The following is a 22,553-nucleotide window of genomic DNA, read 5'->3' as shown; positions in this document are numbered from 1 at the left end:
ACGTGTTGGGTTTAGCTGTAACTATCTGCTTTGCCATTTTAGTGGTATCTTAAGGGCTTATAGTATGTATTTTAAACTTATTGTAATCTAACTTTAGAAGAGGAAGGAGAGAGGGGAGAGAGAGAGAGGGAGAGAGAGAAAGGGAGAGAGAAAACTGATTTGAGGAAACTACCTGAGGCCAGGGAGAGAAACACCTGAAAAAATTCTATGGAACAATCAATCTCTGGCATTCACATAGGATTGAGAATAGTGCCCATTCTGACTATCCAGAATGGAAACCATAATTCATGGAGCCTCAGGGACAGAAACTAGAAGGATTTTGCCTCAGTAGTGGTGAAAATTAACCCTAGATTAAATATTTCTCTGGTCCTACATAATAAATCCTAAAGCTAAACTTCAGAAAGGTCAATCTGCTTCCAAATAACTTGACTGTATCCCAGGACAAAGCTAAGGAATATTTATAGGAATACAAATATTTCAGCACATAATGGGATAAAATTATAATGCTTGGCATCCAATAAAAAATCATCAGATCTGTGAAGAAGCAGGAGAAGTATACCTATAATAAGGAGAATTTTCAACCAATCAAAACTGATCCAAATGGTAGAGTTAGTAGACAAGGGCATGAAAACAGTTATTATAATTGTATTCCATAGGCTCAAAAAGCTAGAGGAAAATTTAGCTCTACTGTGCATAAGTAGAGACATAAAAGAAAGAAAAAGACCCAATTTGAATTTCTAAAGATGAAAAAACTGCCATGTTTCAGATGAAAAAGATACTAAATGGGATCATGGTAATCTAGACATTGTACAGGAAAAAATTAGTACATTTGAAGACAAAGCAGTGGAAAGTATTCAAAAAGAAACATAAAAATAAAGACTGAAAAATAATAAGAGAATTATTGAGCTGTGGTATGAGTGAACTCTGGTCACCTTGGACTCCCCGGACTCTTGAATTTATTTCCTCAATTCAAGGAGACCACTGAGTTCCACTTGGGTTTCTCCTCCTTGTACCAGAGCCTGAAAACTTTCTGCAGGCAGTAAGTTGGAGCAATAACAGGGCTCACTCCTCCCTTACTTCCCATCTCTCAAGGATCATTCTTCTTTGTATCCTGATGTCCAAAGCCTTAAGAATCATTGTTTTATAAATTTTGTTCAAGTTTTTTGGTTATTTTAGGTGTGAAGGTATATCTGTTACCTGTTACTCCAAAAGGATATTGAGTGTATTGTTTTTGTGTATTTTTAATTAGTTTAATACAGTTTTAATTAGTTTAGGTTTATTAAGTGTGTATTTCAAATCATATCCTTTATATTTTTGTGTACTCATTCTACTAGTTATTGAGAAAAATGTAAGAAATTCTTTATTTCTCCTTTCTCCAAATTTTGCTTTTTACATTTTGAAGTCATGTTATGAGGTACATACATATAAAGAATTTTTATGTCTTCCTGGTAGATTGATCTTTTTGCCATGAGGAAATGTCTTTCTTTATCTCTGGTAATTCTTCTTGCCTTAAAAGTCTACTTTGTCTGATATAAATATAGCCATACTAGCTTTCCTTTGGTTAGTGTTAGCATGGTATATCTTTTTCTATTCTTTTACCCTTTCTTTGGTCTTATACTTAAGATGCATTGCTTATAAGCAGCATATAGTTGTTTTCCTTCATCATAGTTGTTGGAAAGCAATATGAATATTTTCATGTTTCTGCCTGGTTAAAGTTTTTTAAGTCTTTCTAAGCAAAGAAAGAATGTCTCTTTCCCCCAGTCACATTTGCTCCTCACATTCTAAGGGTGATAAACCTGGAGCTGCTTTTATTCTTTATAATGGAGCCATCTGTTCCCATTCAAAGGGTAAGTAAATATATCAACCCCAGAGCCAAGTACTTGAATTCCAGAGTAGAGACTTTGTCATTTCTCTTCCCTGAGAAAATAGTTTGCATTAGAAAGGTTCCTCTCCCTCTCTCAGGACGAAGGCGGGAGGGGAGCCTTATGGCTGTTCCTATATAAACTCTCAGATTCATAATTTTTGAATTCCTCTCCTCTGTGTACCCTTTGCATGTACAGTCCTAACCATCTGGCTCTCATTATACCACCCTTAAGGGGGAAAATTGGCCATGGGGAACCAATGCAGTTATTACTGTAAGTAGTAATAGTCTGCCCCAATCTAGAAACCTTATATTTGTCTTCTGAATAACATAAATAAATAATTGGTATTAAAAACTTATCTGACAAATTAAAAACTTGTCTGACAAATTTTGTTTTCAATAGAAGAATTTAGTGTATTTATCCTTTTATGTAATTACTGATATATTTGGGCTTAAACACATTATAGTGTATATTTTCTTATTTGTAATGCTTTATTTTGTCCTCCTTTATTTTCTTCTTTGAGTTAATTCAGTATGTTTTATTATTTCTATTATCATGTTAGTTGTATAGTCTTTTGCCATTTTTTTTAATTGGCTACTCCTGATATTATAATGTGCATCTTTGGTTTATTACAATAAATTGAAATCATTACTTTTACTACTTTTATCATTTCTATTAAGAAGTTATCTATGTTTTATTGTTACTCATTTGAAAGTAATGTGGGTTTTTTCTCTGGTTGCTTTAAATGTTTCTCTTGGTGTTGGGTTTTCAATAATTTTGCCATGATATGCCTACACATTTATCCCACTTGAGGTTCTCTGAAAATCTGTGGCTTAATGTCTTTCTTCAGTTTAGAAGAATGTGAATTTCAGAAAATTCACAGTCACTATTTTTCAAATATTGTTTATGCTAAATTTTTTCTCTTTTTTTTTTTCTGGTACTCCAGTTTCACATGTTAGATTTCACCATGTCCCATATGTCTTGTATTCTTTACTGCATTTCCATCTTTTAAAAATATTTTCTCTTTTTATCAGTCTGGTTATTGTCTTCCAACCTGCCATTCCAACCTATTCTTTCCTTCAGCAGTGTCTAATCTCTTATTAAACCCAAATTATTGATTCTAGGTGTTATATATTTTTAGTTCTTGAATTTTGGTTCTTTTTAAAAATTCCAGAGTGTTTTTTTTCTTTTTTACTGAAATTTCCCATTTTGATCTATTTTCTTGAAGATATTCGTCATAGTGACATTAAAGTCTGTGTCTGAAAATACTAATATTTGGTTCAGCTGTGAAGCTATGATCTGACCTTTATTTTCATTCTTAGTTATTTCATTCTGTGTCCTTGCATGCCTAGTCAGTTTTTATTGAATGCCAGACATTTTTATGAAATTTGTAATCTCTAGATGATATCTTCTTCCAGTTACGATTTGCTTAGTCAACTATAGTAGAGGAAGAGCACCTGTATTTGAAGCTGGGTTCCAGTCTCTGTGAAGGTTGGTATATTCCCTCTTCACATTTATTCTTTTGGTTTAGCGCTTCATGGACCCCAAATGAAATCCTGGAATGTGTACCAGGCTTTCTCCTCCTTGGTTGTGGCCTTTCATTTTTGTCTTCCTAGGACTGTGAGACTATTAAAGTCTCTTTTTTAAAAGCATAACTTCCAGTCGGTTTTTTTTCCAGAGGACAAGTTTTTCTTCAGTCCTTAAGGACCCAGCTCCTTACATGGGCTTTGGAAGAGGTCACGGGGCAGCACAATTAGGTCTAAATTAGGTGAAGGTGTGTGGATTTTCTGGGCTTTGTGAGAATGATTCCTGACTACCTTGCTGTGAATGGCATGACTCATGCAGTAATGTAGTTTCACATAGAGAAAGCACAAGTGTGTCAAAGACACTCGCTCTGGAAATGTCCATGATGACTGTGGCCTGTACTATATTTTGAATGATGAACTTCTTAATGGCCTGTCCTTGGGCACACGCTGGGTGCAGTTAGTGCAGCATATAGGCTACATGTGGCCATAGCCTTTTTGGCATGACCATTATTACTTCTTTTCTTGGTCTATACACCAGGATGAAGATCCTCTTAGGAAGGGGGCACAACACACCCAGCCCTTCTGGCATCTTGGCAGCAAGGACCCAGACCTAACAGCCTTTAAAAATTTCCCAGCCTTGTAGCCAGTTTTTAGTTAGGTTTTTCATCCCCTGGGTTGCTGCTTATGGATCACACATGCCTTGAGGGAAAGTGCCATTAAATATTGGGCTCACTTCTTTGGTCTTCTCTTGTCTCCAGGATCTCAACCTTTATATCCTAAATGCCTTGGTTGGTAGCTCTGAGCTCCAGTATATGTCTCCTCAGCCTCATGAGACTGCTTGGTTTCATTGTGTCTTAGCTACTACTTTATGTTCATCTTCTTAGTCTCTGCTTGTCCTTTCAGCCTCTGAGATACTAAATATGAATCAGGGAAAAGCAATCATGAATGTAGGGTGCCTCTCAGTTCATTTCCCTTCTTTTTTAAATTTTGGCTCGTAAGTCTTGGATGCCTTGGCAGCTCTCTGTTGATTTTTAAAGAGTTGTTTTTTGATTTTGATTTTTAAAGTTTTTATTAGCAGGAGAGTTTGTTTGATACAAGCCAGTCTGCCCCAGACAAGAGCAGAAATTTTGTAACCTGCGTTTATGAAGGAGTTTTGTGACTGCCACTTTGCGGTAGACCTGGAGATTAAGTAGAAAAGGAATCAAATAAACGTGAGGGAGAAAAGCTATGAAAAGATTAAGTTATTTGACATCCAAAAGATTTAGCACTGCCACAGCCCACCTGGTTCCTCAGATTATAATTAGATTTTGGTCATACTGCTGACTTGGAAGAAGCCTGGAGATGTTTTCAGATACCTGAAGGATGCTACTGTGGCTTTGGCAATGTTGGGGAGGGTGGGGGGTAGGGAATGGGTCAGGGGAACAAGGGCCAAGGGTATAAATAAAAGCTGAAGGGGTACAGATTTTGGTTTGAATAAAGGGAATTATTCCTAATAAAGATTGCTGGAATGAGGATCAGTAGGAAATAACTCATTCCCCATCCATGAAGTCATTCTAGTATTGGCCAATTTGGGATGGGGTGCTATAAAGGGGATTAAAATATTGAATGTGGGATGGGTGAAGGGCATGGTATATACTATACTTGATCATAGTAGGTAAGTAGCTCAATAACTGTTGAATTAACATGTGATCTGCTAAGTCCCATCTAAGGCTGAGATTCCATGATTTTAGCAGTGAGGAAGTCAGGATAGTATAATACAAAGTACATAGGACTAGAGTACTCTGTTCCCAGAGTAGTTTAGGAAGGAAGAACGTGGAAAATGCCATCTTTTCTATTCTTACCTCTCCAACCCCACCCTTCAGCTAGCCCTCTAAGTCCCGGTTAAACTTTCTACGAAAAGCTCAGCTCCAGAGCAGAGCATCGGCACCTAGAAGAGGTGTGGAGATACGCAGACAATGGGAGCTCTCTCCTTGGTGATGAGCACCCCTGTTTCATGCCCTCTGGGGGCTGCAGGTGCAGGTTTGGCAGAGCAACCTGCCCTCCTAAGTGGTTCCAGCCTGCCCTGGGAACAGAGCCAGCTGGGAGGTCATGTCCGGGCTGGTCTTCTCCTCCCTCCTCTCTGCAGCATTTTCTCAGCCTAATCTGGTGCTGCTCCCTGCTCCCTCATTGCGGGCTGGAACAGGCTAATCTGCACCCCTAGCTTGGGGAGCCCATGTTGGGCACCCTCCCCACCCCCCCACCCCCCCTTCCCCAAGCAGGGCTGAAGTACTGTTCCCGACCAGCCGAATCCTGCCAGCGGTGCTACTAAATATTTCATTCGGGCTTAACAACCCAATCTGCTTGCCATTATCCTGAGGCACCCCCGCACCCCAGCCCCCAGCCACTTTCTGATGAACAGAGTAGCCGGCCGGGAAGATCTGCTGAAGCTGTCATTGAAGGCTGTGTGGTGAGCCAGCCGCTGCTCAGGGCAGGTGGGCGGAGGCACAGCATCAAGCAGGAAGCATCGATTTCGGCATTAGCTAGCTTTTTACATTCCCAGGCAGACAATGCAAGTACCTTAAATTATCTTCAAAGCAACCGAAGGGAAGGAAATTGGTCTTAGATGTGGTAAATAGACTCCACAAAGTCCGCTGAAGCATGCAAAGATGTGCACACCGGGGACCCGGAGGCCTAGCCGCCAAGCCTGCTCCATGGCTGATCAGAATTCAGACAGTCATTGCAGGGGTTCCATTCCTCTGCCCTCTGAACCCTGGGAGAGCATGAGGGGTCTCGAAGCTGGGATCTCAAATGCCAAGGCAGCTGCAGGGAGCAAGCTCAACACTGAGCTTCGAGTCACTTTTGGTTCTGCTGATGTGTGACTTTGGTCAGGTAGCCTAAACTCTCTGAGACTCATTTTCCCAACTAGTGAAATGGGACTTGGAATATCTACCTTAGAAGGGAGTGATGCTGATTTCAGGGCTCTGTCCTCTGCAGGTTGGACCCTCTTCTGTGCCCTCATACCATCTTGTGCTCATCTTGGTCCCAGGCTTATCACACTGTTGTGATTGTTGGTTTTCATGTCTGTCCTTCCCGCGGACAGGCAGTGGTTAACATTTTTTTTAGGGAGGGGTCAGGACCCCATGAAGAAGCTGGTGAAAACCATGGGCCCTCTCCCTACAGAAAAACGTATGAGCATATAATTTGCTTATAATTTCAAGGAACTCGTAGCAGCAAGGTTAAAATCCCTATGCCAGCGTTCACACAGTGCCTGGCAGATGAGTCATAATCAGAATATGTCTGTTGACTGCTTGAATCATTTTGAAGATGTTTTCCCAGCCCTGTGATTTTGGAATTCAATTCTATCCGGGAAACATTCATTTGGTGAGTACTTATTGTGTTGCAGGCCCTAGAATGGGTTTTATGGAGAGTTCAGGGACATAAGTCCTGCACACAGATGGGGAATTAGACATAAATGCATATGTCAGTGACTCAAGGTGGTAAGATTCGGCCCATTTGAAAGCTCCTTTACCTACCCTTAGCTCAAGCAACTCCTGGGAAAGGGCTTTGTTCCCTTTCCTCTCGGCCCTGACATTGGAGATCCCACAGGGTAGGCCGTTAGGGACAGACTGAGGGAGAAGAGGTAAGAGTGTGCACATGATAGAGGCCCGGTGGCAGGTGGGGAAGGTAGTGTAGTGAGGCCATCAGCAGCCTGGTCTAGAAGCACTGTCACCATGCTTGGGGCTGTGGCAGAGAGCTAAGGGCCTGGCAGCCAGTACCTGCTAGCTCCTGTCTGGTACCCCACTCTGGGTTAATCTACTCAGTGAGGACATTATTATGCACAGGCAATTTGCATAATCTGCCAAGCCCTGATTGCAGGGCACTCAAGTGCCTGTTGGGGAAAGCTGGCAAGAGAGCATCCCTTTGTCCTTTGCGGACCATGGGTGAGGGTATGGGCTGGGCGGCTGGGCCCCAGATCCAGGAGTGCTGGATCCTAGACTGAGTCTAAGAGAGTGAGTTGGGGCTCCCACGGCCTTGTTTCTGGGGAGTAAGCTCATTCCCACCCTAAAGCCTGTTGCATCTTCTCTGCTCTTAACAACTTAATTGTAAAAGGATAAAACCCCTCGTGGATGTTTTTAAGGAGTTAAATAAGTGTCAGTGATGGCTCCTGTTGGGGCTGTTTGGATTTGAAAAGAAGATACTGAGATGTAAAGATATAAATATTTAATTGTCTCTTGAAGCCTGGGTTTTCAAGCAAGCAGCAGGGAGCCAAGAGTCTCCTCTGAATGTGACGTGTGTGCGTGCATGAATATGCACATATGTGCATGTGTGTATATGAGCATGAGCGTGTGTGTGTGCGTTTAATAGAGGAGAATTCTTCAGGAGCATTGTGTGTGTTCACTGTTCTACTCCTATTTACCTTTGCTCTCTACCACCTAAAGAGATAATAAAAAACAGGGCATGAACTCTGCTTTAATTTAATTTAATTCAACAAACAAATGCAGAACATGTCTGGACCCCTCTTGCCCTTAAGGCATCTGTGGTCCACTAGGGGAGTAGATCCTTTACCCAAATCGCCATGATACCCATTAGACAGACTGGGATAAACTCCATAAAGATAGGCAAACATTGTGGAACTGACCTGCAGGATGGTTGCCCTGTCCTTGGAAGCTGGCTTCCTGGAGGGGCTCACCCAGCCAGAGTCCATCTCTTTGTGTGACTTGCATCATTCTTGTAACATGACAGATGCTCAATAAATCGTGTTGGATGGTTGTTGGACTCTTTAAACATTCCCTCTAGCACTGCGGTCATTTCTGTCCACACTACCTCCCCCAAATACTTGGCAGTTTCCCAGAAAAAAATAAATAAAACTCAGAGGAAGAAAAGAGACCCAAAGTAGTTTATGGGGCTCTGAGACTTGCAGAAAGTTGGAGTGGAAGAGACTGAGTCTAGATGTGGGGTCACTTGCTTTACTTCACATGGCACCATCCAAGGGACTCAGATGAGACACCAGGAGAAGCTTCTGGTCTTCTGAGGAGGGGAGCTTGTGAGGTGTCCACCCTGGGGCCCTTTCAGGGAAGGAAGCTATGGGCAAGGACAAGATAACCTCTTTATTTCCTTCCAGTGTGGGTCATCCTCTATGCCCCCATCTTATAAACACTGGAGAACATATAAGGAAGGGGCCTCCAGGATTTTCAAGTGCCATCAGTGGGGAATAAAATTATGTGAACAATAAAAACAAAAACCTAACAGTTGGCCAATCATGCCTTCAGTGAGCTGGGGTCCTGATTAACTTTTCCCCTGGAGGATTCCAGGGACTCCAGGGGAGATTTTAGACACCCTGGGTTAGAAGAAGGGAGTGGGGGACCATCCTGTACCTGAGTCTTGGTTCCAAACACAAGATACTGTAAAGTAAGATGCAATCTAGATGCTCCCTTCCCTCCCCCCAGCAAGGAATCTCCCAGCATGCCCGGGGGAGAAGGAAGCAACTGGGGTTTCAGGAAGGGCAAAGGAGAGCAAGAGGCTACCATAGAATTTGTGATTCCTTTTGCTGTGAGGATTGAGATTGGAAAGAGGGCAGAGGGAAGTAATGGAGGCAAGCTCCCCTCTCTGCCAAACTCCAGGGATCACCTCCAAAGGGCTCCAGTCACATACAGCTGAACAGAGCCCCCTGGGGTTGGACACCATGGAGATTTGAAGAACTGTTAAGGAGCTGTTAATACCATTCCACCTGCTTCAGGGCAAGTCAGCACCCAGGCCATTCGCATGGCTGACCACCAAGATTCTACAACTTTCCTCAATGGCTTTGATGCTTCATCTTGCAGTGATTCCTGCTAAGGTAAGGTCTCTCTTGCTGTGATGCATAAAAGACTCTGGTCCCATCTGCACAGAGATGCGGCACTTCTGTCAGTCTCCTTCTATCAGGGGTTCTTAATTCATAATGGCTGCTGGTCACAAACTTCTTAGAGAATCTCTTAAAAGCCATGGTCCTCTTCCCCCTCAAAATGCACATACATACATACATACATACATACATACATAGACAATTTGGCATACAGTTTCAGGGCATTTATGAACCTCATGGAACCATAGACAGATTCCATTAACAAGATGCCTGCTTCAGAAGAACACCTCTAAGCTTTTAGGACAATAAAATTTTTTGAATAGCATTTCGCAGTGCGTAAAGCACTTTCACCATGCATTGTGTTAATTAATCTTCGTAGTAATCCTGCTGAGGGAGGAGTTATTATATTATTATCCTTATTCTGCAGACAAAGAAACTGAGACTCAAAGAATTCTGTCATTTTCCCACAGCTACTAAGAGGTGAAGTCAAAACTGGAATCCAGTCCTTCTGCCTGAGCTCTGCAAACGTTCACCAGGCCAAGTTTGTACTTTCCCTTTGACCTTTCTCCACTTTTCACAGCTGTGTTAGACTAAGACTTGTGAATCTGTATCTATTCTTATTTTGTGAGTTGTGTGGTGAATAGAGACGGGGTGGGGGGGGGTCTGGCTCAGAGAATGACCAGAGGGTCCCTGGGACAGGACAGGGGACCTCCTAGGGAGCCTGGTCTTCAGGAGTCAAGGCTGTTTTCTAAGTTAATGATTGCACTTGACATTCCTGAAGCTCATCTGTGACTCCTCATGACATCAGGGAGGAATACAGGAGTTACAAGATTCTAGGATTGGAGGCGACCCACGAGTTCATTTGTTTCTTAGATCTCCAAGGAAGATCAGGGAGGAAAACATCTCTTCCTTCTCCTTACCCTCTACATCCAACTGGCCAATATAGCTATGCCCCTAAATGACCTTTGGAGCTTCCTTTGAATATTAACAGGAGCTTCAGTTGCCTGATTTCTTAAACCTGTAGCTTGGCAGACAGTAGTGACATTAGAATAATTTTCTCTTTAATTCCCTTCCATAGATTTCCAAGGGAGTTTTTATAATATCATTTTCTCAAATCAATTCTAATGAATATGGATTAATTTTCTGCATTATAGCCATTGATCTTCGGCCATTGATCTGAGAAGGGAGTGCTATTGCTCATAAATCCCTCCATTCTGACTGAGGGTTCCCTGGGGGCAGGGATGGGGAGATGGAAGTAGCAAGAGATGGATGAGTTAGAGGGGTAGCTGAGCTCCAGCAGGGGTGAAGCTGGGGGAATGACTGTGGGGTATGGAGATGAAGGGGTGACTATCCCACTGAAGACTCACCTAATGCTCCATCCAAATAATCTGATTTACTCTTCTCCACCCACAACCCACGATTTTCCATTTCCGGGCCTTTCCTTATGCCATGCTTCCTGCCCATCATGCCCTCCCTTCGTTCTCCCCTACCTGTACAAATTCTACCTAAGTTTCCAAATCCAGATCCAATGCCATATTTTTCATGAAGCTTTTCCTGGTTCCCTCACCACCTACTGCTAATTGGAATATCTCAGTCTTTTATAGTCCCACACTGCTTTATCTCTTAGGGCACTTAACACTTTGTGTTATGTACACATCTTTTTTTTTTTAAATTTATTTATTTATGGCTGTGTTGGGTCTTCGTTTCTGTGCGAGAGCTTTCTCTAGTTGTGGCAAGCGGGGGCCACTCTTCATCGCGGTGCGCGGGCCTCTCACTATCGCGGCCTCTCTTGTTGCGGAGCGCAGGCTCAGTAATTATGGCTCACGGGCCCAGTTGCTCCGCGGCATGTGGGATTTTCCCAGACTAGGGCTCTAACCCGTGTCTCCTGCATTAGCAGGCAGACTCTCAACCACTGCGCCATCAGGGAAGCCCCTACACATCTTAATTTTAGTCTTTGGTCCAAAGAGATGGTCTTGTCATGATTCCAAAATAGGTAGATAACCCAGAAGCAGAAACCACATTATGGATGGGGAGCTACAGGCAGTTCTGATATTGCTAGAGCACAGAGTGGTCGAGGCCAGATTCGAAGGAGGCGCTTCCATCTTTGTCTGCCACGTCATTGTAGAGATCCCCCTTGAAAGGTTTATTAGTCAGGGTCTAATCAGGAGACAAAAGCCATACCAGGTATTTTGAAAATTGTAAACATAGAGAATTAATGTAAAGAACAGTAAGTAGCTCAGAAGAATTGCTCACTCACTGAAAAGAGAACACTAGAGTGTCATGCAAGTAGCAACTGCAGGAAGCAGCCGCCACCCCTAGAACTGGGGCAACAAAGAGAAGAGGTTGGAGTTATTAAAACCTAGAATCTTGAAAGAGAGGACCCACAGAGCTGAAAGTCAAACTTCTAAGGAAAAGTAACTGCTTGGCTGGGACTGGTATTGCTGAGTTTGAAGGAAGGGCTCATGGGGTTGGGACTCAATCCTTCTAAGGGTGAGGGGCGGGGGACCTGTATTGGAGAAACTTCAAACTGTATTCAACTGCTGCCTTGAAACAAATTGCCAGGACCAGATAGACAAGCCTGACCGGAACATGAAGCGAACAGGGCACCAACAGGAAGGGCCAAGTTTCTCTGTTCCTCCTGCAGCCCTGCAGTCTTCCTCCAGTGGCTCCGATGGACAGAGCTGGGCAGGGAGCCAGTGCACAGCAGAAGTCCCAGTATCACAAAGTGGAGTTTGGAAGGAAGGGTTCAAATTAGAAAGACAGCTGGGCTGTTCCAGGGTATTCCTTTGGGTCCTCAGCATCTATACATTCCTTTCTACACAGATTTGAACTTCCCACAACCATAAAATGAATTGTTCTTTCACCTAACAAGATGCAACCATCTTTTGTACAAAGACATTCCCATCCTCTTCTCAAGATGAGGAGATGCAAACTTTCAATAGTCATTGTATCCATCTCTGGGGGACAGTCACCTGTCCATTACCAGGTTGTGTTGACTACTCTCTTCAAAAGAGAGCTTCATCATCTGAGTATTTTCTTTTTCTTTTTTGTAAAGATGCAGTTTATTAGAACAAAAGGCCACAGAAGATGAAGACTTAGCATGGAAGAAGTAAATGAAGTCAAATGCCCTTTGACCACTTACGGAATGCATTTCATGAAAGTATAAGATGTGTGATTATTCAGTCCTTGCCACCTCTTCACTTTTAAAGAGAGTGTAAGGGGTCAGAAGATTGCCCCAAGTGGGCCTCAGGGTCAGACTGAAGTCAGTTTGTGGTGGGCGGACTTCATCCTCCTGTGTCTGCTGAGGTGAGACTTCTGGCTAAAGCCCTGTCCACACGTCTTGCACACGTAAGGCTTCTTGCCCTGGTGTGTCATCTGATGTAAGACGAGGTGTGACTTTTGGGGAAAGCCTTGGCAACGCTCTCTGCATAAACAGGGCTTCTTTTCTGAGTGTACCCATTTGTGCGTGATTAAAGCTGACTTACTGCTAAAGCCGAGTCCATACTGCCTGCACGGGTAAGGCTTTTCCCTTGAGTCTTTCTGCCTGTGCCAGATGAGACCTGCCTGGTGACTGAAGCCTCGCCCACCCTCCCTGCACACTACGGCTTTTCCCCTGAGTGTGTCCTCTGGTGTCTGATGAGATTGGACTGGTTGGTTGAAACCTCGCCTACAGTCCTTACACACAATGGGCTTATCCCCTGCGTGTATGTTCTGGTGTCTGTTGAGGTGTGACTTGAGTCTAAAGCCTCACCCACACAGCCCACGCACGTAAGGTTTCTCCCCAGTGTGTGTCCGCCTGTGTGAGATGAGGGTTGAATTCTGGCTGAAGCTGTGTCCACACACGCCACACACAAAACGCTTCTCCTCTAACTGTGTCCTCTGGTGTCTGACGACAGCTGACTTTTGGCTGAAGCCTTTCCCACACTCCTGGCACACGTAGGGCTTCTCCCCGGGGTGTGTCCGCTGGTGTATGATGAGGTTTGACTTCTGGCTGAAGCTCCGCCCACACTCGCTGCACATGTAAGGCTTCTCGCCCGAGTGTGTCCTCTCGTGTATGATGAGCGTCAACTTCCGGTTAAAGCCTCACCCACACTCCCTGCACACGACGGGCTTCTCCCCCGAGTGTGCCTTCTGGTGTCTGGCAAGGCTTTTCCTTAGGCTAAAGCCCTTCTCACACCCCGCGCACACATACGGCTTCTCCCCTGAGTGTATCCTCTGGTGATTGAGCAGGTTTGTCATCTTGCTGAAGCCCGGTCCACACTCCCCACAGTTGACTGGTCCAAATCCTAACACTTCTATCCTCTTCAACAGTCCGTCTGTTTCCTCGGAGTTCCCCCTCTGAGCTGGCTGGCCTCTACCTCCACGCCTTGGATGCCATCCCTAGAGCCTCTGGGGTGGCGGCCTGGGGAACGTGCCTGAAGTCCTTTTCTTTGTCTTTCCAAAGGCTGGGTACCTTCTCTCTCCTGACCTTCTGCTTTATCGTTCCGGGAACTTCCATCGGAGGCTTGATGCAGCTGCTGGTCCCCCGGGCACAGATCTCCCGGCCGGGCAGGATCTTCCGCACACCAGCACGAGGAGATCCAGAGAGGATGACTACACAGCATATGCTGCACGCGGAATTTCTGACTGGAGAAATCCGGAGGGCAGAAAGGACTGAGGTGGAGTTCTGGCTGTGGTTCTGCTGGGCCAGTGGCCGGTGGGCATTTTCTCTCTTCTCTCCAGGTTTCCTTCCCTTGCTCCAGCTGGGTGATGGGTTTTGGTTTAGAAAATGGAATCCCCAGTGAGACCAGGTTGCTGTGATTCTCCAGCATCACCTCCCGGTACAGGGACCTCTGAGCAGGGCTGAGCGGCTTCCACTCCTCCTGGGTGAAATCCACAGCCACATCTCTGAATGCCATGTGTGCCTGAGGCTGGGCTGTCAGGAGCCTAGGAGTCCTCCCCTTGCCCACCAGGCAGTCCTCTCTGGGCAGGCAGGAGCCACAGGGGTCAGAACGAGAACCGAAAGGTTCAGGAGAGTCACTGGAAACTCTCAAGATCTGGCAGGGTAGGGTTTCCTCTTCCTTAAAGGCATCAGGAATGGACCTGCTTTCCACGTGGGGAAGTGCAGGGCTGTGGCGAGGGTCCCGCTGGAGCCACACTCACCAGCGCCACCAAAGAACAAGGGGTCATTCGAGCCCCCCAGCTGGGGGGAAGGAGGGGGCACTCTAGCAGGACGCCAGGACTACACTACCCAGAATCCTCGGGGCCGCGCCGGGACCACACCTCCCAGCATGCTCAGCGCCCCCAAGCGCGACGCCCGCCAGCCGCTCCCGTCGGCCTCTGAGGGAGTGGTTTCTGGGTAACGTGCTCCAGCCACCGGAGAATGGCCATTGTAGCGCTCGGATTCCGCGTTTTTTTTTTCCTTAAAACCACGTGGATAAAGCATGTAGCGAATCCCGGGTGAAGCTTCTCTCCGTGCCGTCCATCTGAGTATTTTCTTCTCTATTGCAAAGTTAACCTCTAACAACTTATATGACAACAAGGTAAGGAGGACAGAAAGTAAAATAACACACACACACGTACACAGGAAGAAGAAAATATGCACTGCTGTAGTCCTTGTCCATATAACTGGTCATAAAGTATATATATCAACGTAAATTATACAAATAAATTACATATGAATAAATTATATTAAATATATATATCCCTTCTTACACTACCTGTTCACATTTTTGTGTTTTCATCATCCTCATCCAGGATATTATCTGGGCAGTGTTCTTCTACCTGGTGGAGTGTGGGTGTGACCCAAAACTTTATTCCTGAAGAGTCCAAGTCCTTAGAGAGTCTGTGTATTTGTGGTTGCTGTGATTTTGCATTTCTGTTTACTCTTGGACACAAAAGTAGTGAGGGATGTCCTTGAGAATCCCCTAGGCTCCAGACAAAGTCTTCTCTGCAATTAAATTTCCTTTTGGTATTCATCATCCCAATTAGTAGAGTAATGCTCGCTTTTTTGCCTGTTGCTTCAGTGGCACAAGGACCCCAGAATGGCCAGGGGGAAGTCTCAAATTCTAACTCAGTGGAACCATTGGTATTTATCCTGGTGGAAGATTTTCTCCCTTGGAAACCAAGACCTCCAAACTAGCAGAGCTCAGAGTTGCAGTGACAGGAAGCAAAAATTCTGAGAGTTTTTAGGTGTCAGAGTGAGAGGAGGTACTCCCACTTCCTGCCCTTGATTCTAAGATCTCTGCATCCTATTATGGAAGATTTCTATGTAGCACCATATATTGGTCACTGAGTCAAAGTACATACTGCATTCTGTAAGACAGACCCCATTTTTTTACAGAGGGTTGTCTCCCAACTGGAACCATAGCTAAGGCTCCAGTAGCTCATTCCAAGATTCTTTGGGACCAGTTGTTTCTGGTTGATGAGCTATGTAATAAGAATGAATTCCACGGGCCTGAGCCCACTGCCACACTTCTTTTGCTGAGAAATGAATTCCTTGATTAGAAGCAATGTTGTGAGGAATACCATGATGGTGAATAAGGCATTTTATAAGCCCATGGATGGTGGTGCTAGCAGAAGTGTTACAAGCAAGGACAGCAAATCCAAACCCAGAATATGTGTCTATCCCGGTGAGGACAACTCTTTGTCCCCTCCATGATGGAAGGGGTCCAGTTATTTAAACTGCCTCTGGTCTCCCTGGGAAATGATGCCACACAGGAGGCTCAGTGTTGGTCTCTGCTTTTTGGCAAGTTGGGCACTCAGCAAGAGTGAAAAGCAAATCAGCCTTGGTGACACAAAGTGCATGTTGTCAATCCCCTGAGTAGCCTACATCCATGCCACCATGGCCGCTTTGTACCTAGGTCCACTGAGCAAGTACTAGCGGGGCTGGGGAAGAGTCTGACATGTAGAGAATGTGAGCATTCATAAGGCATACAGATATCCACCTAGCTTCATATTCAGCACAAGGGTTGCCCCAAATTAACGGTCACTGCATTGGCAAGAAAAGCCCTCCCCCAACCTCTGCTTCTAAGTGGGTATTGGTAAAGCTGGATTCAAGATCAACAGGTGGGGTCTGCCCACCTGGCCCTTCCTGGGGAAGTATTTTTTCCTCCAGAGTCTTTGTAGGACTGTATGACTGTATAATTTCTTTGGCACTGAGCTCTGGCTGCCTTGTGTTATTCTTTACTTGAAAATATATGCTTAAAAACAAATTTAAATTAGTACTTGAGGGTAGCAACCGTAGTGAGCACATCTTGATATCACCAGAGACTCACTCGGTGGCTCTTACTCAATAGAGTAAAAAGCAAGATGCGGGGGAAAGTTTGATGTTTAAGATGAGAAGCCCTAGGTTTGAGGCTTCCTCTTCTGCTTCTCCACGTGGCCTTAGACAAGTCTTAGCACACCTCCTATGACCCCATCATGTATTCTGCCTGAACCACATGCTACTGCTTGATGTTTATTGGTTCCATGCCTTGCTTATGCTGAACATTCCCCATTTTAATGAGAGAAGATGCCTTCATTATCTGAGTGGAGATATGAGTCCAATAAGTTTCAGAGTTCCCTTTAAAATAGAGGCTAGTCAACAATCTCTGAAAAGACTCAAGGCAAGCGGTTAATAAAGGAAACTACTGTTGCTTAGTTGGTCCCAAAGTTGTAATTGATATTCATCATCTTTCTCTCCTCCCAACCATTCTGGATTTCCTGAGTATTCTGACTGGTCTTGGTAAGGACACCCAGCCGTTCATCCATGAGGCATCTTAGCCCTTAGTAGCCCTTGTTGGGCTATTGTTTCTATAATTGCATATTAAGTATTATCTCTGGGCATAAAAGCACCAAGTGACATACCTGTGAACAACTTGGGTACCAGACACACTCTTCCCTGCCCTTATTGTGTGGCAGCAACTCTAACTTATGATAATCAGGGTAGGTTTCCCTGCCATTAAATTAACGCGTTTCTTTGCCTCTTAGTTCATTGATATGAGGAACTCAAAATAGCCAAATTCACAACTTTCAGTTCAGTGGAACCCTTACCGTGACCCCTGACAAAAGTATTCTGCCCTTGGGAACCAGGACCTCTAACCTGGCTAGCGTAATGTTGTGAAGTTAGGAAGGACAAATTCTGTATTTGAGTCCCTGGAAGTGATGGTGAGAGTGACCACTCCTACTTCTTCCCCTTGATTCCCACTTCCATTAATTCTAGCTATTGGAGTACAGCACCATAGGTAGGTCATTACTTCAACACGTATAATGTATCTTCATCTCGACCCTTCGCTGGCATCTTATCTGGAGCATTAAAGGCTAGTCACTACTTGATTGGACTGGCTGTTTCTGGGTGATGGGGTACTTGGTTTAACCAGTGTATCCCATGATCATGTGTCCATTGGTGTACCTCCTTTGACATAAAATAGGAGCTTTGATCCAAGGCAGTGCTATATGGGAGACCATGTTGATAGGTTAGGCATACTGTAAGCCCTTGGATGGTAGTGCCAGTGGAGGTTTTGAGGCAGGAAGGCACACTTATATTGAGAATATCAGTTTCAGTAAGGACAAATGGATGTCTCCTCCAGAGAGCAAGGAGTCTGATGTAATTGAAGGTCTCCAAGTGGCTGGCTGATCTCCTTCAGAAATTGTGCCATATCAAGGGTTCAGGGCAGGTCTCTGCTGCTGGCATGTCAGGCAGTCATCACTGAAAATAGGTAAATCAATCACGATGAGAGGAAGCCTATGCTTTGGGGCCCCGTGTGGTTTCCATCCTTGCCAAACTGTCACTCTGTTCATGAGATCATTGCATCAGCACTTGTTGGCTGGGGAGATGGGTTGGCTGATTTCACAGGACAATTCTACCTGGTTGTTGAGGGCTGGTTTTATAGTGAATGACCTCTGCTGAGCATGAGGAGATACAAAGATCTGCATATTTTGTGCCCACCTATGTGCCCACAGGTCTGTGTAACTCTTCACCAGACCTCCTTGTCTCGGATCTTCCAATTCTTTTCCTTCCAGGCTCCTTCCAACCAAGCCATCTGCTACCCAGAGATCATGTATATACACAGCTCAGGTTTCTTTTCCTTCATCCACAGTAAATGATGAAGCATAATGTTCCTTGTCTGCCCTCTGGGAATATTTACCACTGAGAAAATTTCCTTTTGTCACTCTTGAGTAGGGCTTTAATGCAGCAGCAAGTTTTGGCTAGTACTATCATATTGCACTTTTTACACACCAGCCTGAGGTCTTTTTTTTTTCCCTCGGTTCGTTTAAGAACTCTTCTACCCCATGAGGTAATAAATGTGAATTGGGGTAGAGGAATCAGTAAACATATAGTAGACATGGGAGTCTGGCTCACGTAGTACAATTGACTTGTATTTTCTGGATCTGCTCTGCCTCAATCTGAAATGTGCCATTTGCATTGCATAATGGATTGCTGTTATGCCCACTCAACCTTATAACTTGGTGGATCTGATAATACCCACACTATAATGGGCAGCTCTGGTTATGCAATTCGTTGATTCCATATGGGTTCAGTCTCTACTAGGGCTACTAATAGCATGTCAGAGGTCTCACCAGTTGGTGCTTGCAAAAGATTCCACTAAATACCGCTGTACGTTATGGATACATTTCTCTGCCTCTTGTTCATATGGTCTAAGTGACATGACAGCTTGCACACACAGCCTGGATATGCTACAGAGGCTGTTCTTTTTGAAAGCCTTCAAAGTCACCTGATAATGGATCAAAACAGTATTCCCTAGGGCATGTTCTTATACCAATGCAAATGGTAGGAGGAATGAGATACAAGAACTTGTTATTTATCTTAGAGAAAATGTCTCAACCTGCCCCAGACCACCAGCATCCTAAAAATTTCAATATACGGCAGAATCCTTAATCTTCGTGGAATTTCTTATTTGTTGCACTCATTTTTCCCTAGGCCATCAGCTAACTGAAAGTGTGGTTTGTGGACTGGTGCCAGTTTGTGAACTGTTTGTTACTGCTCTGCAATTGGATAAATGCAGAAATTGAGAGGTATGCTTTTAGAAAATTCTACAGCAATTTGACATTGCTGTGACATCTAAGTTCATGATTGGTGGAGTTCTTATTTTACCAGGTTAGACCAGTGTGGGTGTTACTGAACTCACACAAACTTGTATATATGCTATATGATACTTTAAGGCTAGTTTGTCCATTGTAATCCCTGTGTATAAATCATAAATATATGGTTGTCTACTATCTTGATAGTAGACCTTCAGAAGGTCTGCAGAATGTCAAGGTGAACAAGGTCCTGTGCACTACACTTTAGTGAAGAGTTAATATAGCCCTTTGGAAATACAGTGCCTGTGTACTGCTGCCCTGACCATGTAAATGCACACTATTTTTTTCATCTTTCCTACTGATGGGGATCAAGAATACATTTGCCAAATCATTAGCTATAGTCCAAACTGGGTTGATCTAATCCTGGATAGATATCACATCTGCCATATCAGCTGCAAATGGGACAGCAACCTTGTTAAGTTTAGTCATAAACTATCATCTGTCACAATCAGCCATGTTTTCACAGGGCTGAGATTTGAAAAGGGATAAGCTGTGGACTATTACCCCCACACCTTATAATTCTTTGATGGTGGTGGGAACTTCTGCAATACTCCAGTTGCAGTACTGTTTCTGATATACTATCTTGGCCAGAGGTGGTTTCAGAGGTTTCCACTTCACTCCTCCCTCCCACCTCCCACCGTAATAACTTTTAATCCAGGGAAACAATATAAATATTCTGCCAGATGCCAAAGTAACCACAGAGTGGCTTGATAGGCTCAAGGGACTCACTGTGGAAGGGCCTGAGCTCAAACTCCATTCATCATTTGTCCTCCAAAACCTCTACTTTATCTTTTTCTTCCAGTTTTATTGATATATAATTGACATACATCACTGTATAAATTTAAGGTGTACAGCATAATGATTTCATTTACACACTTCATGAAATGATTGCCACAAGTTTAGTGAACATCCATAATCTCATATAGATAGAAAATTAAAGAAATAGAAAAAATATTTTTCCCTTGTGATGAGAACTCTTAGGATTTACTCTTTTAGCAACTTTCATATGTAAAAAACAGCAGTATACTAATTATATTTATCATGTTGTACATTACATCCTTAGAACTTATTTATCTTATAACTGGAAGTTTGTACTTTTGATTGCCCATCCCACCCTCTCTAGCAACCACCTGTTTGTTCTATGCATGCATGACCCTGTTTAGGTTTTGTAATGTTTGTTCATTTGTTTTGTTTTTAAAATTTCACATGTAAGTGAAATCATACAGTATTTGTCTTTCTCTGTCTGACTTATTTCACTTAGCATGATACCCTCTAGGCCCATCCATATTTTTGAAAATGGCAAGATTTCATTTTTTTTTTTTTTTTTTTTTGCTGTACTACACAGCATGCAGGATCTTATTTCCCTCACCAGGGACTGAACCCGTACCCCTGCAGTGGAAGTGCAGACTCTTAACCACTGGACTGCCAAGGAAGTCCCAGATTTCATTCTTTTTTATGGCTGAGTTATATTCCATTGTGTGTGTGTGTGTGTGTGTGTCTGTGTGTGTGTGTGTGTGTGTGTGTATACCACATCTTCATTATCCATTCATCTATTCATGGACACTTAAGTTGCCTTCATATCTTGGTTATTGTAAATAATGGTGCAATGAACATGGGGTACATATATCTTTTCAAATTAGTGTTTTTGTTTTCTTTGGATACTCAGGAGTGGAATTGCTGGACTATATGGTAATTCTATTTTTAATATTTTGAGGAACCCCCATACTGTTTTCCATAGTGGCTGCACCAATTTATATCCCCACAAACAGTGCAGGAGAGTTCCCTTTTCTCCACATCCTTGCCAACACTTGTTATTTGTTGCCTTTTTGATATTAGCCTTTTTGAGAGGTGTGAGGTGATATCTCATTGTGTTTTTGATTTGTATTTCTCTGATGATTAGTGATGTTGAACATCTTTTCATGTGCTTGTTGGTGATCTGTATGTATTATTTGGAAAAATGTGTATTCAAATCCTCTGCTCATTTTTCAGTTGGGTTGTTTGTTTTTTGATGTTGACTTGTTTGAGTTCTTTGTATATGTTGGATATTAATGTCTTATCAGATACAGTATTTGCAAATATCTTCTCCTATTCAGTAGGTGAAATTTTCTTTTGTTGATAGTTTCCTATGCTGAGCAAAGGCTATTTAGTTTGATGTAGTCCCTTTTGTTTATTTTTGCTTTTGTTTCTCTTGTCTGAGGATGCATATTCAAAAAATATGAATAAGACTGATGTCAAAGAGCATACTGCCTATGTTTTCTTCTAGAAGTTTTATGGCTTCAGATCTTACATTTAAGTCTTTAGTCCATTTTGAACTTATTTTTGTTCATGGTGTGAGAAAGTAGTCCAGTTTGATTCTTTTGTATGTAGCTATCTAGTTTTCCCAACACCATTTATTGAAGAGGTTGTTTTTTCCCCATTGTATATTCTTGCCTCCTTTGTTGTAGATTAATTGCCCATATAAGTGTGGGTTCATTTCTGGGCTCTCTATTCTGTTGCATTGATCTATGTGTCTTTGTGTGTGTGTGTGTGTGTGTGTGTGTGTGTGTGTGTGTGTGTGTGTGCGCCCATACCATACTGTGTTGGTTATTGCAGCTTTGTAATGTAGTTTGAAATCAAGGAGTGTAATACCTCCAGCTTTTACTTTCTCAAGATGTTTTGGCTATTTGGGGTATTTTGTGTTTCCATATATATTTTAAGATTATTTGTTCTAGTTCTGTGAAAAATGCCATAAGTATTTTGACAGAGATTGCATTGAAACTGTAGACTAACTTGCGTGGTATGGTCATTTTAGCATTATTAATTTTTCCAACCCATGAGCATGGTATATCTTTACATCTGATTGTGTTGTCCTCAACTTCTTTCATCAGTATCTTATAATTTTCTGAGTGCAAGTCTTTTACCTCCTTAGTTAGATTTATTCTTAAGTATTTTATTCTTTTTGATGCAATTGTAAATAGGACTGTTTTCTTAATTTCTCTTTCTGATAGTTCATTGTTAGTGTATAGAAATGCAACAGATTTCTGTATATTAATTTTGTATCCTGTAACTTTACCAAATTCATTGATGAAGTCTAGTAGTTTTTTGGTAGCATCTTTAGGATTTTCTATATATAGTATCATGTCATGTGCAAACAGTGACTATCTTACTTCTTTCTTTCTAATTTGGATTCATTTCATTTCTTTTTCTTGTCTGATTGCTGTGGCTAGGACTTCCAATACTTTGTTGACCAAACATAGCAAGAGTGGGCATTCTTGTCTTGTTCCTGATCTTAGAGGAAATACT

General features: G+C 43.1%; 1 protein-coding gene and 1 long non-coding RNA gene across 4 annotated transcripts in view; one reads left to right on the top strand and one right to left on the bottom strand.

Moving 5' to 3' along the window:
- LOC309604818 overlaps positions 1-11,061 on the bottom strand; it is a 51,453-nt gene extending 40,392 nt beyond the window's left edge. The window contains exon 1 of the long non-coding RNA XR_014231082.1: positions 10,957-11,061. This is a non-coding gene — a long non-coding RNA (uncharacterized lncRNA). The remainder of the gene's footprint in view (positions 1-10,956) is intronic.
- Positions 11,062-13,717: 2,656 nt separating this feature from the next.
- LOC309604809 (uncharacterized protein) overlaps positions 13,718-22,553 on the top strand; it is a gene marked incomplete at its 5' end in the record, with an annotated part of 103,080 nt that continues 94,244 nt past the window's right edge. For all 3 annotated transcript variants that reach the window (XM_082339788.1, XM_082339787.1, XM_082339789.1), the window contains one exon: positions 13,718-13,905. In XM_082339788.1, coding sequence (XP_082195914.1) covers positions 13,718-13,905 — 188 coding nt within the window. The remainder of the gene's footprint in view (positions 13,906-22,553) is intronic.

This window comes from Balaenoptera borealis (assembly GCF_965194805.1).
Source record: "Balaenoptera borealis genome assembly, chromosome: 11".
NCBI lineage: Eukaryota > Metazoa > Chordata > Mammalia > Artiodactyla > Balaenopteridae > Balaenoptera > Balaenoptera borealis.
The sequence above is the reverse complement of the archived record's forward strand: the minus strand, read 5'-3'. Positions and strand labels throughout refer to the sequence as shown.